The 19,690-nt window shown below is 36.8% G+C and overlaps 1 protein-coding gene across 1 annotated transcript; it reads right to left on the bottom strand.

The window, feature by feature from the left end:
• Window positions 1-4,174: 4,174 nt before the first annotated feature.
• On the bottom strand, window positions 4,175-18,933 carry LOC140245230 (plexin-A1-like). The gene is made up of 20 exons (XM_072324819.1): window positions 18,836-18,933; window positions 18,312-18,411; window positions 17,541-17,780; window positions 16,872-17,060; window positions 16,516-16,738; window positions 15,988-16,127; window positions 15,355-15,476; window positions 14,879-14,944; window positions 14,098-14,175; window positions 12,225-12,291; window positions 11,690-11,833; window positions 10,959-11,112; window positions 9,653-9,753; window positions 9,156-9,255; window positions 8,672-8,757; window positions 7,590-7,685; window positions 7,184-7,347; window positions 6,361-6,499; window positions 5,304-5,438; window positions 4,175-4,258 (listed from the first exon to the last, which is right to left on the bottom strand). Exons 1-20 carry the CDS (start codon window positions 18,931-18,933, stop codon window positions 4,175-4,177), a joined length of 2,526 nt encoding a protein of 841 aa, XP_072180920.1.
• Between the last annotated feature and the right edge of the window lie 757 nt (window positions 18,934-19,690).

Below are 19,690 nucleotides of genomic sequence, written 5' to 3' on the forward strand. Positions count from 1 at the left end.
ATCTGCAGTAGAAATTATAATAAAGTGATACCTGTATATTTATATGCAAATGAAGATATTCCGTTCTTCAAGATTATTTCTCCTTCGATTAGCATTATGTTGGCACATACTTAATACCAAATCAACTTTCTTCTTCCTTACTGTTCCACAACATATTTCATTGTATTAAAGTTGATTATCCACACGTATCAAACTGCTCGTTCAAGAGATCATCACCTCGTAAACCGCAAAACTGTTTCATCCAGCAATCAAACAGACATCAAGGCCCCAAAGACATAAAGATCTTATCCAACCACCTAAAGCAATAATTATCTCATTTCTCTTCAATAGAGCACATCTATAAAATGGTATCCAAATATTTACCCAGCCAACACCAGTTTCCTGCAATAGATATTCAAAGTTTGATCAATACTCAGCTATAATAAAAAGAAAAGTGACATTTGATATTACTTTGAGACATGCATGTCTTTCCTCGTCGTCCTGAGTATATCATAGGGCCAAGAAAAGATTTATAATCATTAATAAATACATTATATCGTTGTTTTACTGTGACATCAGAAACCGTTGTAGTCTCCATAACCAGCGACTGAGGCATTGAAACTCACAAATTCATAAGTTCTGAAGGGATTGTCTGATTTTCCTAAAGCTTCATTGAAGTGTTCTACGGATTTCTTATTTCACAAAGGATATGTTCACAGTCATTTATTTCATTTTCCTCTATGTATCTCACTGTTAAAAGACAGAAAAAAAAATGTATTGGGAGACTTTGGAGATTTGTGAAATAGAGGTTGTGGGCAACTGTTTTCGCTATTGTCACTCAATCGCCTCTCCTACCCCCGTCCCTTAACATTATATATGCCAAGGTCTAGATTCGATTTGTAAAAAGCTTCGTTTCATACTCACATAAGGAGGCGTATTCATCTTCAAGTACACTCAACGTATCAGCTTCCCTGACCCTTACCATAGCTAACTCTTGCACACCATATTGTTAGTTTAATATCCACACGTATCAAACTGCACATTAAAAGACCATCACTTCGTTAATCCCGAAAATGTCTAGGTTCACAAATCAAATAGACCGGACTGCCCCAACGTCTGACACATGCTATCTAATCACCTGAAATAATAAGTGCACATTACAAGTAGTAACTCTTTTGCATTTTTTGAGCACATCTGATAATAATGGACTGATGGATATCCAAATACTTACCCAGTTAACACCAATATCCTGCGATACATTTTCAAAGTTTGACCAATACTTAGCTTTACAGTAAAAAAAAAAAAAAGAAAAAAGTCTGATCCACACAGGAGCTAAGTTCACAATCTTCTATACTGTTTGCACAATTTGTATCTGTATGTTACTGTAACTTAATAACAGAATCAAACAAAGTAAACATATCAAACGTGTCATTTTAATCCGTAATCTGTAGCAGAAATCATAATAAAATAATACCTGTATATGCAAATGAATATATTCCGTTCTGCCCGTCTTCAAGATCAATATTTCTCCTTCGATTAGCATTATGTTGGCATATACTTAATACCAAATCAACTTTCTTCTTCCTTACTGTTCCACAACATATTTCATTGTATTAAAGTTGATTATCCACACGTATCAAACTGCTCGTTCAAGAGACCATCACCTCGTAAACCGCAAAACTGTTTCATCCAGCAATCAAACAGACATTAAGACCCCAAAGTCATAAAGATCTTATCCAACCACCTAAAGCAATAATTATCTCATTTCTCTTCAATAGAGCACATCTATAAAATGGTATCCAAATATTTACTTAGCAAAAACCATTTTACTGCGATAGATATCCAAAGTTTGATGAATAATCAGCCATGATCAAAAAGTGACATTTGACATTAATTTGAGACATGCATGTCTTTCCTCGTTGTACTGAGTATATCGTAGGGCCAAGAAAAGATTAATAATCATAATAAATACATTATATCGTTGTTTTACTGTGACATCACAAACCGTTGTAGTCTCCTTAACCAGCGACTGAGGAATTGAAACTCACAAATTCGTAAGTTCTGAAGGGATTGTCTGATTTTCCTAAAACTTCATTGAAGTGTTCTACGGATTTCTTATTTCACAAAGGATATGTTCACAGTCATTTATTTCATTTTCCTCTGTGTATCTCACTGTTAAAAGACAAAGAAAAAATGTATTAGGAGACTTTGGAGATTTGTGAAATAGAGGTTGTGGGCAACTGTTTTCGCTATTGTCACTCAATCGCCTCTCCTACCCCCGTCCCTTAACATTATATATGCCAAGGTCTAAATTCGATTTGTAAAAAGCTTCGTTTCATAGTCATATCAGGAGGAGTATTCATCTTCAAGTACACTCAACGTATCAGCTTCCCTGACCCTTACCATAGCTAACTCTTGCACACCATATTGTTAGTTTAATATCCACACGTATCAAACTGCTCATTAAAAGACCATCACTTCGTTAATCCCGAAAATGTCTAGGTTCACAAATCAAATAGACCGAACTGCCCCAACGTCTGACACATGCTATCTAATCACCTGAAATAATTAGTGCACATTACAAGTAGTAACCCTTTTGCATTTTTTGAGCACATCTTTTAATAATGGACTGATGGATATCCAAATACTTACCCAGTTAACACCAATATCCTGCGATACATTTTCAAAGTGTTGTTATGACCAATACTTAACTTTATAGTTAAAAAAAAAAGTCGTCTGATCCACACAGGAGCCAAGTTCACAATCTTCTATACTGTTTGCACAATTTGTATCTGTATGTTACTGTAACTTAATAACAGAATCAAACAAAGTAAACATATCAAACGTGCCATTTAAATCCGTAATCTGCAGCAGAAATCATAATAAAGTAATACCTGTATATGCAAATGAGTATATTCCGTTCTGCCCGTCTTCAAGATCAATATTTCTCCTTCGATTAGCATTATGTTGGCATATACTTAATACCAAATCAACTTTCTTCTTCCTTACTGTTCCACAACATATTTCATTGTATTTAAGTTGATAATCCACACGTATCAAACTGCTCGTTCAAGAGACCATCACCTCGTAAACCGCAAGACTGTGTCATCCAGCAATCAAACAGACATCAAGGCCCCACTAAAACCGCAAAACTGTTTCATCCAGCAATCAAACAGACATCAAGGCCCCAAAGTCATAAAGATCTTATCCAACCACCTAAAGCAATGATTATCTCATTTCTCTTCAATAGAGCACATCTACAAAATGGTATCCAAATATTTACTTAGCCAACACCATTTTACTGCGATAGATATCCAAAGTTTGATGGATAATCAACCATGATCAAAAAGTGACATTTGACATTAATTTGAGACATGCATGTCTTTCCTCGTCATACTGAGTAAGGGCAAGAAAATATCGAGAGCTTTAAACATAATAAATGCATTATACGTTGTATCGTTGTTTTACTGTGACATCACAAAGCGTTGTGGTGTTCATTATCCAGCCACTGAGGAATTGAAACTCACAAATTCGTAAGTTCTGAAGGAATTGTCTGATTTTCCTAAAACTTCATTGAAGAGTTATATACGGATTTCTACATTCACTTATACATATACATTTTTGGTAAATCCCCTTTGATAACCTTTGATGCAAGCAGATTTCATATTTATGCGACTTGCATTTTTGTTCTTGTTATACCTTGATAATCACTCCGCAAGGAGGTATACCATCAGGGTTAAGGCATTCCAAACTTGCTTTCTTTCCCTCCAGTTCTAAAATTTCACTGCGTGTTATCATTCTGCTTGGTGGTAAAGCGGATATGTACAGCGCAAAGTATTTACATTTTCACTTATCATTATGAAGGAGAAGATGGTGAATGGAGAGGCGAGCATCCCGTATGAGTTCAGCCTCAGTGGCATGGATATTCCCTGCAGCGATGAAACTGCTACTCCATTCTGCTTCTGTTTCTCTTGGTAATTGGACTTCCTTTCACATTACAGCCTCTGCAATATAGTACTTCGCGGACCTTGCTGTATTAAACTCTGACACTACACTGGTACGAAGCCATACATAGATGTACACAAAAGGGATATAGCGAGAATAAAATATAATTATGTCTTGTATTGTCTTGTAGTGAAATTGAAGTGATGCTTTGACGCTGATGAAGCCGACAACCAGATGTCCCGTGTGCTCATTAAAGCATGTCTTGCAGGTCGTGTTTGGTCAGGTTGAAGAGCTGCAGGAGTGCGGCGTGATGGCTAAAGTGCCCTCGGAACTCCTGTTTCAAAAGCGAAGTGTCTTCAGTTAATAACAAAGTTGATCATTATAATCAATTTATTACAATTCAATTCAGTACATTCAACGTTCAGGTAGTGAACAAATTCGTAATGCATAATCATTGTATTATCGCATATCTAAACATTTTATCATTCATTCATTTCTTTTCATCTATAATTTCATTTGATTTCATCATTAATTCTTGTATGTTTTTGTTTTTTCTTTCTTTTTGAGTATCTTGTCACATTTTTTTCCTTATTCAATTCATTTTATTTTCATACTTCTCACTTATGAACATTACAACAGAAACCAGACAAGTTCTTTTACCTTGTGAACATTACTCGATCCAGTAGAGTTGGCGGTTGTTGTTGTTTTGTTTTTTTTTGTTTTTTTTTTTGGGGGGGGGGGGGACTTGTAAAGGTTTGATATGACTTTGCTTACCAAAAGCATCTTACATGTCTGAAGTATTACATAGTATTTTATAAGTCATTGAAAATAGCTGTATGATGATCGTCTCACAAGTATCATCTTTCTTGAACAAACTGATTCTACATTAAATTTATTTATGAATGTAGTTTCTGGGTTTTCATTTATACTTCGTTTTGGCAGCACTTCACTACAGAAGTGGCAAAGAAATACTGCACATATTACCAACTAATTATCACAATTAGGTCCTACTTATTACAGTTGGTTATAACCTTTGCATAAATGAATTTTAATAATGCTAAGATAATTTTTTTTTCATACGTCATTTTAAGAGCAGAGCTTTTATAATCAAAATATATACGAGCATGATTATAAAGAAACTTTCCAGGACACCTATAAAAGTGGGGAGGGAGATCATTTTGATACCAGAATAATATTATCGCCCTTCACGACAAACTCTAAAGCAGATTAGCCACATGGCATCTATCTTTATCACCTGGAAGCGTTTGGCGTCGAAGGACATGCTGAAGAAAGCAACTTTCATGGATTACCGCAGGATATATTATGAGTACACGATGAGACAAGGCTAATTTCCTACCGAGGTTTTAATGTTTGAATACCTTTGTGACAGTGGCGCAAGCACTGAACAACTTTGTTTGGCGTACTTTGGGTAGACCTGACACGCCGTTGCAGAACGTCGTCACCATACGCGATTGGAGCGCGTAATCTCCGAAGTAAGGTTGTTGCTTTGAAGTCTGAATTTGAGATGGTGCAATGTATAGAGTATGATATTAGTACATGAAATTATTCTACATGAAAAGAATAACAGAGCTCCGAGCTAGCTACACATAGACCTCCCCCGTATACAGCTCATTTTCCCCAAACATATTGTATCATATCCATATGATTATTATCCCAATTTTCGCGAACAGTATTGATATTACCATTTTGAGTCTCAAGATTCAGGTATTGCTAAAACAAAGATCGAAATTTGAGTCGTTAACAAATATCTATGTGAGGTTAACCGGAGTTTTCTTACCACACTCTGACATTCATTGAAAAGCTGTGTAGTAAAATCTTGAACGTTCCCTATTGCGTGATGACAATCACTCTTTTTGAATTCTTGGATCAAGACGGTGACGCAGATCATGAACTAAATCATTATCATTTATTTCTTAGTCGGTTTCAGACCATCATCGAAACTTTCTTTAAATTCCATACGGAATTATGTGCAACCTGGCAAATAGACACCGGTAGCAAACAAACTCATAAAAAAAGTATAACCGGCTGGTGAAGGTAAAACCGGAATAATCATGCAATAATCATGATCTGGAGCCGTTAATCAATTTTTGATATGATTACATGTATCTAGTAATTTTTTTCACCATTGTTCATGATTAGCTAAAAGACGCTTATATTCCATATTCATTCGCCTATGCAAAGAATTATTATATTGTAAACGTTGTTATAGTACTCTTCGAGGTTTGTTAGCTATCACTAAATAAATATCTTTTAATTTCCAAATGAGGAGAAAAGTAATTCATTTTAAGTTCAAGGCACAGTAAGAATGTCAGGATGATTATTTATTTTTCAGCCTTCGGCATGCCCGATAAACTATTTCATTTTCGGGATTAGCAACCGTTGCCTTTACAAACATCGAGACCAAGGCGGACGAACCTCTGGAGGTGGCTCATCTTTCAAGGCGTGGTAGATGGCATCAACGAGCACGTTCAGGCATTGGTCCGCTGGGTCTGACCTCGGCATGTTGAACAGAGAAGGGATGCTAGCGAGAAGCCCCACCCAGAATTGCGTCAAGCTGGAACGAATCAGAAAGGATATTTGCATGTAAAACGCTTGATATTTAAGTGTACGTAACACTAATTTTTCAGAACGCCGATAACAGTGCTTCGGCACGGAAAGTTATCGAAGGCAATTCCCCACAATACCCACTGAAGTTCTTGAATGGTGAATGTCTTAATAACATTGGTATCAGCCGAAATATTAATAAGACAAAACCGATGGGAAAAAATCATCAAATCGAATTTCTGATTAGGGTAAAATTCTAGTAGCGAAGGTACAGAGCTATAACTTGATAACAAGTCATAAATATTCAATGTTCCTACAGGAATAGCAACAGGTCTACCGGAGAGAGGTTTTGAAGTTAAGCGTTCATTCATGTGAAGTGAGTCACCCTTAATTACGTGTGGATGAAAGGAAAGGATTTGAAACTTAATGGCCCCACCGTGAAAAAAAAAAAAAACAGCAGCAAAAGCTGTACAATGATCAAGAACGCACGTAATTGATCGTAAAGGTATTCAAGGTTATGGTCACTGTTGCTACTGTTTCCATATGGTCTGTTAACACATTATCACGGTGAAAATGAAGTTGATGGGCCCTGATGCATATTTCAGAGCCTTGAGAACACGAGTTTTGGAAACGTAGGGTTACAGTTAGATAATACACACATTTATCAAATCACGCTATATCAACGTTTCATTACCAATTCCTTTTCCATCTTTCCGCCACGTTGGTATTACCGCCAACTGCATATTCTCTGGCAAGCTCGTCAAAGGCGTCGAACAGATGTTTGATCGGGAGTGGATATTTTTGTGGAAACTTGAACATCGATTCCAAAACGTTCGTCACGTATGGACTGACTGCAGCCTGTGAAGGACGAGAATTTCTCATTCATCTTCTTCATCCATTTTCATACAACAGCAGTAATGGTAATGGCAAGAATGACGATGGTGATAAGATGATGATAACAATTCTATAAATTATTACTGCTACCACAAATTATGACGGAATCATATTAGAGTATTCAACGGGTTAAATGTACATTATGTTAACAATAGGTAAAATATGAACGTGAACATGTAAATAATACTTGTGTATAAAAGGCCTACCTTTATAGTCAGCATGTGAGCTATAGCGAGATCTCTACCCAGCCCAGCGCGCCCCTGTGTGACGTGAACTGGGGAATTGGTGTCATCCGTCCTCAGCTGCCGAGTTTCCTTTAACAGGTAATGATGTAATTCCAAGTGTCATGAGGTAGCCAAAAATTATGTCATGTCGACTGCTCTTCTTTAAAGCAGATGTCGAATGATTATTGATAACAGATACTCTTGAGAAGAAAGATAACACCTTTATTGGGTAATTCTGTTTTCACTTATTACACTGCTTGTAGAGAATTCATCCGTTATCTTTCTCCTCCTAGATTAGAATGAGATATTTCATTACCAAGTGACGGATTGGTTGATATCCATGCAATGTGTCATCCCGACTACAGCTATCAAAACTTGATCATACTGCCACAAGAGTGTAGACCTATTTCTACATCATACTTATGTGACATAGATTTCCCACTTTAACTAGAAGACAAGATGAAATACAAGGATTAAATGCGATATCAAAAGAAATTCCTATTTGACCTTTTAAACTTTATGCATTGGGGAGCTTTAGATTTTTGCGACGGTGACGTTCAGAGGGGAAAATTGATCTGAGAATGCGCAGAATCGTGTATCAAAGTCGATCTAATTATAGCTCGCATCGTCTGAGTTTTCACTACGCGTTCTGGGCTATTTGTACGTCCGCTCAATTCACTACCTCTTCATGCACCGATCATAAATGGGGCGCCATTTTATTTTTTATAGGTTACGTCCAAAGAGCTTATCCCTAATAAGTGATGAAGAGGAGAAAAATCTCTTTGGTTGCGTCTCGGCGTAATCTAAAGCTGCTTTTCAACACGACGCAGGGAAGGAAGAGGAGAACGTCCAGCTCAAGCGACGCGTCGTCTCGAACGTCTGCGCCGCAAATCTAAAGCTCCGCATCATCAAATTCAACGTGACGTTGCAACATAAAGCTGATTTCGAAGTACAAAAACGTGATGAATATCTTGACATGACTTTTGCGTCATGAGGATTATGAAACTTTACGGAAATCAACGGTTAATGTTTGATTAGTCAAATCAGACACATATACCCCTTACCTTTAGATGCGTTGCTCCGAGGTTGCTCGGCTTTTGGGTCGAAGGGCCAGGGGGAGGTGACGTCTGATCTGCTGTCAAACTTTCGTCTGGGAGATGGAGATATATACACAACAACCCGTGTATGAGAGGATTGACAATAGACTCGGAGGCAAGAGTCAAACTAAGTTACACATACTACACAGTTACACATACAATAGACTCGGAAACAAGAGTCAAAGTAAGTTACACATATTCGAAAAGTGCAGTACTGATGAAGTTGGACGTTGCCGTTGAAAATTTAAACCATTCAAGATAAGTAGTAGTACCGAAACTCAAAATAATCGAAACATTTCAAAGGAACAATAAAATGGTCAAGATGTATCTGCACACTTAAGTCATACCGAGGTGATGAATTCAGTATGAATAGCCTACGTATATGAAATCTAATAATTTGTCAAAGAATTGACAGCATAAAAGTAAGCAAGAGAGAGGAAGGTAATCTTACATTTGCTCGACAAAAAAGTGGAGGGAACAAGTTCTTGATATCCACTTGAATCCGCCATAGCTTCCTTTGGTCTGACAGTGACTCGACATCCATGATCCAACTTGTACGAGAGAGAGAGAGAGAGAGAGAGAGAGAGAGAGAGATGCAATGTTTAGATGAGTCTCGGGAGTGTTACATATCATTATTATGATCTATTGTGTGACATGGGCTTCATCCTAATATTTATCTTGCCGATGAAAAGGGGGATACATTCAGAGGAATCTAAAACATCTTTGGTATACTGTATTTCACATTCATAAAAGTCGCCTCTAAGGATTTCAGAGACACCCTATATTCGCATGCTACATTAACCACCTCACTCTTGTATCGGCATTCACATTAAGCTCTAATCTGCCAATGTGCCATGATAAAGAAACTAAAACTATAACATACTTTGCAGGAATTACAGGGTAAAGACTGCTTGGCCTGCCATCACATAATAATGTTTTGGTGCTTACCCCGTACGTCTTCACAGTATTCATTCTCCCCGAAACATGACCGTCAGTTCCTTCGTCTTCGTCTCGCAAGATCAGGTATGACCCGGCGTCTTTCAACCAAACTTTGAGTGTGAAATAGTAGGGGGAGAGGGGAGAGGGGTATTAAGCTATGAACAGAGTTTTATTCGTTACATGTTATGATTTTTTTCTTGTATTTTTCTGTGTTTTCTTGTGTTCTTATAGGGTTTTGTTGTTGTTGTTTTTTTTTATCTCGAGGACACAGTTCAAATCTTCCACATGATTAGGACGATATTCATTATTGTCGAAAAACAAGCAAACGCCAAGAAATGTATTGCCTGCATATCGCAATTTGTATATCATGTATATTATTTGTTGACTTGACATAGCTTCCAAGCAGGAATGTGTTATAAAGATCTGAAGAAGCTGAACAAAAAAAAAATGGTCATCACAGCTAAAGGCTTTGTAAACTTATTTATATACCTGTCTAGAGTAGAACCTAGTATTGCAAGTACAGTGCTTATCAGCTAATGATCATATAGAGATTTTAGCCTTTAGGACCTAGTCGGACTTCACCTACATTCCAACCTGACTAGCATGTTTCAGGTTATGCAACAGTGGTGTATTAATTAGTTTGATGGTCATGGCTCAAAGCTGTGGAAAGTTATTGATAGTACACCACAAGACTGCGAGTACGGGGCTTGTGAGGGAAAGTTCATTGACCTTTGACCTTTTATCTTGTCAAATTTCGATCACCAATACTCAAACATGACCAGCATTATTCAGGTATGTACCTGTGGTGTTAGTTTGGTGGTCATGGCTCAAAGCTGTGGAAAGTTATTGAGTACGTCAAATTGTTGACGACGCCACCGACTACGATGGAAAGTGACGCATATGCCTCGCTTTTGCTACGCAGGCGACATAATTAGATTGGCATCAAATCTCAAGAAATATCATTAGACGCAACTTGTTACTTTTTCACATTAATCCACACAGGATAATTGTTTGCTTTTAATACTATTTTCAAACTTCCTTGTCAAATTTTGCACTTTACTTACACTATGATGATTTCACCTATTTCCAAATAATATGGTTGGGTAGTTTGTTATTCCAGATTTTACACTGAAAGTCTCTTTTTGACACACTGCCTCAAGTTCTGCATACAAAAAAGAGCGGAAACTTTCCTGTGCTCCCAGACAGTTCATTCTAGCATGTGATCAAATTGACTGTCAACCAGAGAAAATTTCAATATTGCCATGGGTCAAGTATTACATGAACCAGCATGGCTCATGAGTATTTAAAGACCTACCTACATCCAAAGACTCTCCATCGGTCGGAAGAAGACGATGTCCAGCTTTCCACATAGAATCCAAGATTTTTTGCTTTGCCTGTCCCACGGTATCGACATTCAACACTTTTACCTTAAGGAAGGCATTGTCGTCTTCATCCACGACAAAAAGTACCTGGAAGAAGAAACGCCAAAAAGCCGTTCTGAATATGATTCCTAATTACTGTATGACATATTCGAAAATAAGCTTTAAAAAAATCCAAAACAATAAAGTGCAGAAAATAAACAATGTCTTTCAGAAATGAAAGTGCTACTTATTTTTCCCCTCTTGCATGCATACAATGGTTTTTTTTTCGTTTATAGTGTCAATACAAGGGCCCTGTTTTATGAAGAGTTATAATTGATTATATTGTCGATTTCCATAAGTCTATGGCAGCCTGTGTGGTAAGGAAATTTATAATCGACGATATCTTTTGATAAAACGGGGCCCAGAAATGATAGAATTGGCCTCATTGTCACAAAATGATCAAGAGAACAATTCTCCCCGATCGATTGACATCATTTACGAAAAAGATTGCTGTATTCTTGAAATAAATTGTGAAATCGTCGCAGCACGCACACTGTTTACTAACTTCTTCTTGGGTTACAGTGCAAATCCAGCGTCAACGTTGCTTGGAATAGACATTGAGTTACATTGTGCTCTCCAAATTTATGTCGCATATAAGGGGTGGAAATATTTTATGGGTAATTACCACTTCTTGGAAAGTGATGTCCTGGTCGAACAAGCGATTGTAATCCAGAGTGAAATATGCTTCTTCAGTGATAGCATCGATTGGTCCTTTTTCACATTGAGACTTCAAGGCTTGATACAACATGAACATCGGGTACAGCATTTGCTGCAAAGTATGAGAACAAAAAAAGAAACATTTCGTATTAGCACTGGTAACGATAAAAACATGAGGTTCTTTTTTGTTTCAAAATAAACTCACTGTATTCCTCAAGGTTGATCATATCTATACATATATATATATGTATTATATATATATATATATATATATATATATATATATATATTGCTGTCACACTCTTCATATACTTATATAAGGTGGATTATATGGTAATGGATACCAATTTTCTTTGAACTCGGATAGAAAAAAAGCTTGTCATGTATTTTAGTGATTCCCTTTAAGATCAACGACACAACTTGCCAAAACTAGCAAAAACCTCTCACCTTCATATATCGTTCAGAGATATTGAAACAGTTGAGAAGACTACCTTTATCCTTACCTTGATGTACCCACACATGCACAAAGCAAACCAATTAGCCAACAGTCTGTCTACGATGGATTCCGACCTGTTGCAAACAACAACAAAAAAAGAAAAAGTAAAGGTTGGTCCCAGTAAATATTGATGACAACATTCTACTATTAAAGAATATTGGCAAAATAATAAAGTCAATTAAATCAAGAAATCATTGTTATTGCAATCTTTAAGTGACATCAAATTATCATCAGTTATCATAATTATGTGAACATCTCATTTCCATTACATCGAGTTCTCTTTAAACCAACAGCAACAACATCATCATCATCATCAACCCCAAAACAACAGAAGATAATCGCAGGGTATGATAATTCCATTATACTTAAAATGAACCTGTTTAAAGAGAGCCTTTCATAATACAATACAGATAGTACATGATATGGCAATGCAATCGACGGCAAACATTTAAAGGCATAATTATTATAATCAAAGGATGACTAGACTAATAAGTGTTAAAAAAGTGAGGCCATCAACCCAGTCAAGCTATGCTTATGCTGACGGTCTCCTGCTTCGTTATTGAATCAAATTTTCCTTATCTGTATTATATGTAACTATAAATGTTTAAAAAAAAAATTATTATGCATGGAGTATCAACTGCACTTTTGTGTTGCTCCTTTGTCACTTGGTTATGTGTTGTTTTAATTTGTCACATTGATGTAGTTTATTTTTTATTCAATTTGATTTGATTTGAGAAGCAAAATAAATACGAACGAACAAAAAAAAATGTCAAAAACGTCATTTGAACTTGTATCATTATAAGCATGAATCAGAACTAGAAAACACAAATTCATGCGGGTATAGAAAAAATGATAAAAGGGAACACACTATACACATTCGAAAGTAACAACGAAAGAGAGTAAAGTTTATGATAACACGATTGCCCAATACACACAATCCAAAGACATCCAAAGACAAATTCAGATGCCACGAATATGTTTACCGATAATGTGTTATAACCTTCCATGACAAAGGTGCCACAAGGCGATCAGAATTCCCTTTGGAAAGTATAGCACCCAAGTTCATAATTCTTCAAACTTTATCATTAAATCAAATTAACTGAGAAGAAAGTGTGAATAAATTCATTTCCCAAGCTTACTGAAAGCGCAATCGACTGTATACATCTTTTAGAAAGCAGAGGAATAATAGTTATCTTATAACATCAGTAAGATATCATAGGAATTGTGTACTGTGACGTCGCAAACTATTGTAGCCTTCTTATCCAGCGATGGCAGCACCGAAACTTTGAAAATTCATAAATTTTCAACAGATTGCTCGATTTTTCAATGATGTGTTCTACAATATTCCTGTATTGACTCAGTAACATTTCGTTATTCTGAATGATAGGCTCTATCAAACTATGAAAATTAGATAGAGCACGCAGACCTACATGGCCACAAACTCAGACACGCAAATACTGGAATGCAATATTAATTGTAATAAAGTCAATGATGAAAAAAAAAAATTCTCCTCCTCTTTTATGCCACCCCCTCTTCTACATCATCATCATCATCATCGTGATGAGCAATTTATACTTTATGGGTCTTACATAGATAACTCAATTATTGGAATTACAGGCATTATATCACTTTCGGATGAACGAACTTTCAGAATAATAAACCTTCGGAGTAACGACTCTTATTTCATTCTCGGATTAACGAACCTTCGAAATAACTATAACCTTATTTCGTTTTCGGATTTTTCAGTTGACGAACCTCTAGGTACCAGAAATTTGTGTTTTGAAATAACAAGCCTTCGGAAGAACGAACCTTCGAAACAACGAACATCAACCTATTCAGTCAGTGAACATATAATATTATGTACTATATATCACTCTTACCTGCTAAACAACTCATCCATTCTTCCTGAAGAACTTGCTGTGACAGCAACCCTATCTCGAACCAGCCTAGAAATCAACCTTTTCATAAGAAAACGATACTCCATGCACCATAAAAATGTTACATTTTCCGAAAAGTAGATGAGCAAATACCAAAATGATTTAACCTCAACTCATATCTTCTCAGGGGCGAATGCCATATTGACTGACGATAAATCGTTGTGGTTTTTTTTTGTTTGTTTGGTTTTTTTTTACGAGGACCATATATATATATATATATATATATTGACATCACTCTCGAACAAGATTGTTATGAAAAGCGCCTGCCACTGCAATGATGACTGAATGTGGGCCTACATTCAATATTATTTGACTTTAAAAGGGTGACACAGATACCGTATAACGCCACTATTAAGACATATAAAATAGGAAATTATACCCAGCATCACCGATTTACCTCATACGCTTCAAAACAACAAAAGAAAAAAAAAACACGCATAGTCAATAACATTGGCATAGTTGCGTCATGATACCAAACAGTAACATTCACTTTAAACAGTGTTAAAATCCAGAACTGCTGCCGCTTTAATTCACATTGTATCGTTTTAGAAGGCCTGACATGCAATTAGGTTGTTACACTGTAAAATCTTTAAAACAAGTTTTCGTTAATCTTTACTCAAGGACTTTATTGGACATCCATGTCGCACTCATGGTGACTTAAATCTCTTGGCTGTGTTTGCGACTGTATTTGATTTCTACTCTGCTGAGACGTAATTTCACTCACTTTGAGAAATAGATGCTTTTGCCCTCACTCACGTAGATAAGAGACAGAAGTGATGCAATCAGTTGCCTGGCAAGGAAACCAATATAAAAGTGCACCTTTGTAATAAATCTAAACCACATATACTGTATGTTTTCAGGTAAAAACATGATTTATCTTTTGCAGCATTTTGTTGTTTCGGCAAAAACTTTATCTTCATCCTCACTCTTTAACAAAAAATGTATTATTTCATATTTCTGCCGAAACGAAATCGGTCAATAAACTAAAGAAAACGGTTGTATGAAAACGATCCACCAACAGACAACGTCCAAGGGATTGTTCTTATTCCTGGATTAAGTTTAGTTGATTTTCATTCAAAAGCACTCTTTTTCATCTTTCATCAGAGTATAAAGGCGTGAAAATTAACATACATTTTTATTTGAAATTGCTCGCCCCAAAACTATTGATTCTCTAATTCACACTTGCGATGGTCCTATTACCTTGTACTTTGTTGGTATTGCCTTTGCATTTCAAGAGTTTGGATGAAAGCCACGGCAGATTCCTCATCCTTCAGCGACCGATAAAAAGACACTATTGCTTGTTCCATGAAGTCTTCCATATACTGCCATGAAAACAATGATAATGAAGGAGATGACGCAGCTGAACACAAATCCTTTTTTTTTCTCAGTGCCCCTGACCTGCAAGCCGATTATTTTTCTTAAGGAATCGAAACATCTGACATGGCTCAAGTTCATCACTTTGTGTCTACCAGATCAGAACTTCACATAGTAGGCTTTTTTAATCGTTTGTATGGCATTGATATATTTTTGGTACATGTGTTAACTGCATCAAGAGAGAGAGAGAGGGAGAAAAGGTTGCATTATGGAAAGACTTGTAAAAGAGCCTGTGACGTCATGATCGGACATTGGCATCATGAATTCGGGACAGCGCAATTACCATGGAACTTTAATGTGCACTGGTATGGACGCTGTACAAGGCCTACCATGGATATAATTTGATAGTAAACGTATGTTTCCAGTAAAAAGAAAAAATATATTTTTAGTGTCAGGCTGGTCTTATGATATATGCAAGAATCAATTAAGTGGCAATTTTTCTTCTCGACTTTCTCCTACCTCTGGGTCCGATGTCTCAGGACGAACTCCAAGTCCACCAAAGAGCATGACTGTCACGTACTGGTTGTGATCTCTGAATGGGATCCCGTACTTCTTGACTCGCTCGTCCACATCTGTCAGCTCGAGTTTAGTATCAGGCACTGTCAATGTAGTTCATTGCAAAAACAAAAACAAAATAAAACGAAATGAAACCAATAAACAAACAAACATACGCAAACATATTACAGAAGAAAAGCATATCAAACTAAACGATTAGCATGCAATGTCCTCCTTCATCCCTATCAAGTATGTGGAAGAAAGTGACAATAAACGCTATTTGAAAACAGAACGAGGTCATGGATCCTATATACAGACAATTGATGATGAAAAACACATGAAAAAAAGAAGAACAAAACAAATTAGACCTCTTGAATGTCATGTTTAGCAAAGAAATTACACAAACAGCTACAATAAAGAGAAGTGGAGCTTGTTATTGTTGTAGTAATAGTAGTAGTAGCAGTTGTTGTTGTTGTTATTGAAGTGCCATACCTTCTTTTATTCTTGACCTCAGTCTCCGTCGTTCCAGTTCCAATTCCTCTTGAACTCGATTTGCTTCTTGCCTCTTCTTTGTTAGTCTCCATCCGATACCTACACCTACTGCCAGAAGAACGAGAATGGCGATCACTGCTATCGAGATGACTACTGCCAGGATATTTGATTCTGAGTGTGTCTTGACAAAACCTGGTCGGAACTCCAAATGTCCATGCTGGACCTGAAAGACAACGCCATATCAATGCGTTTCGTTTATTGGCTCAAGCTTCTTCCAATGAAATAAAATAACTCGAAAATTTTCAATCAGACTGCCACGGGTACTTGAACATTCAGAATCAAGCGATTTGTCTTACCACCACAGCAGGAAGTGACTTTGTGGGGCCTTCTCCAAGACTTCCGTTGTAATCACCAGCCCCGGGAAGTGGGATAGGTACGAGGCAAATCAACCTGTTGAACTCCAGGATTAGAACATCACATTCTCCATCGGAGCCTATCAGTACTTGTACGTCATCTTTGTTGCTGACTGTGTCTAAATATTGTCCCTTCAATAAAACAAAAAATAAAATACGTAATGTGCCAAAAAAACAACAACAGATATAACGGTTAATAAACACCACCCCCCCCCCTCCCCCCAAAAAAAAATGAATAATGAGAAAAAAAAATCACTCAGTTAAATGTCTGCAGGACAATTTCCTTACGATTCTTCTTCTAAAGTCTTTTAGCAAATGTGACCAGTTTCTCTTTATCGCCATTTGTGGTCCAAAATGCAAAACGGCAACACTCCTGTCTCAACTGATAATGATGATATTTTCTACTAATAAAGAATTTATGTTAAAATCTCAAATCGTATTTAGATAGACTTAACAGTATAGAGAACCTCGATTCTTTTTCACCGTACAAGTTCAGTCACAGCGCCATTTTAAGCCTGCTGACTGCCTGATGGTTATGACGTTGGGAAATTTCACAGTAAGCAATACCGAAAATGGTAAATATAGGTGTATATTATGCCATGATGAACTCACCTCCAAGTCAAGCCTCCTATTATCAGTGATAATAGCAGTTCGATCACTTTCAGCGATGTCGAAATAAACTGGATCTGGATGATACGTTATGATACCGCCATTGATGACGAAACCATCGAGGTCAAAGTTTATATTTGCTGTCCTGGCGTCGGATTGCCTTGTCATTCTCCCGTGTGACTGACCATCCGGGTAAGGAGGTGTGGGACATACCAACAGAGTTGGAGACACGTTCACACACACCTGTGAGGCAGAAATCACGATTACTATCGGGTAAGAGCTTCTCATAATTATTTCGTGCATTAACGTTGGTGAAGAAGCAAAATTACTGCTCAGAAACTGCTAATGTTTCTATGAATAATCAGATGTATCTACTTTGTACATAATTATGTACACACACATTTCAAGGTCACCTAAAGGTTGTGCAAAGTAAATGTTTACTTTCTTTTTATTATCAGTATTCTAAATAGGTGTCATGGTTCATTGAATACTGGTCGTAGTAGTAGAGTATATGTCATGGATCTTTTTGACCTTTTTGACAACTATGCTAATGGTTTGCATCGCGCGGTTTGTGAAGCGTATCACAAGTATACATTAGTTCACATTCACCCTAATTCAATTGAATAACATGTAAATAAGTATATTAAAAATACATTTCAAACTGATAAATATCTCTTCTAAGGCTCGATATATAGGAAGGTGTTGCACTGTGTCATCATTTGCAAAATATGATCGACCGATGGAAGACAGTCCACTGTCAACAAAAGATCAGACCTCTGTACGGAATGCTCCAGATGACAGTGACTGTGAAATGATCCGTGACTCTTGGATGATATCAAATCGTTCCCCTGTAATGTGCATTCGTAATCCTCCTCTGAAAAAAAAAAAACAACAGCGAAAAATACAAATGAAGACATGTTGTCATGGCATCAAGCAATTTGGTACAATACTTTTTTTTCATACCAATCGAAGTAGCATTAGCGTGCTGGAGTCTTTGGGGGAAAATATTGAAACTCTATCGTGTACCTTTTATTGACAGAATATGAAAATGGCTACACACAAACATCCACACACACACACACACACACACACACATAACGTTTACAACACAAATGAAAATGAAGTGAGTATACAAAACATATTTCCACTGTATGTGGCAAATCTTCTGTGGTAACCACAGCCCTGTCGCTGTACAGAAGTCGCGAGAGACCGTGCTGGCATGTGGCAGGGCTTCTTCCTTGGTAACAAGCAACATTACTAAAAATTATTATCCAACTAAGAGTGGAATGATAACATACGACATGATCGTTTCTCCCCGGTTCACGGACGTAACTACGGGATTAGGCAGGACTGTGAAAGCGTCAGGTGAGAATCTTTCCGCTCCGTCAAACGTCATGATCAAACTTTGTGCTCCCTCAGAGACAGCAGTGGTGGTGCATCTTGCTTCGCTTCCTTCGTACGTTCTACAGCAATTTTGAAATACATTTTCTCTCATAAAACTCCTGTCTATATAGTTATGTAATTATCTCTCTCTCTCTCTCTCTCTCTCTCTCTCTATATATATATATATATATATATATATATATATATATTATATATGCCTGTTTATGTAAGGCGAAATGAAAGTGGGTTTAGTGACTGTTCCGTCAGAAGGTTTTTATTCATATTGTCGGTCTAACGTTGGGGAACAAACACTTTCACGACTTTCCCAATTGAGACTTAGTAAAAGCGGAGTAGCAGGGTAATGTATTGGTTTTGTCCAAAACCGTCGTTAATTAATGATAAACACTGAAGATCAATTTCACCAGATTCAGAGTAAGCCCTAGCTACTAAAGCTGTTGTGTAGTAGGAACAAACAAATGAAGTGAAACAAAACGAAGTGACTAGAATATTGCTCTAGAAACTCCTTTGCTACATCCACCTGCCCAGTTAAAGTTTCAAAAATGGTATTCACTGTATAAAAAAATGCTGTCAAAATGAAGCACCTAAAGTAATTTGATGCAAAAACAGTATCCGCTTTGTCAACTAAACGAGCAACTCAGTACATTGAATATGCCTATGCACTTAGTCTGCTTCTGAATACGTAAAAACTATTTGGAACGGATATACAGCAGTCATATTGTACACTAAGATAAAATAGGAGTGTATTTTTT

This window comes from Diadema setosum, chromosome 2, assembly GCF_964275005.1.
Source record: "Diadema setosum chromosome 2, eeDiaSeto1, whole genome shotgun sequence".
Taxonomy (NCBI): Eukaryota; Metazoa; Echinodermata; class Echinoidea; order Diadematoida; family Diadematidae; genus Diadema; species Diadema setosum.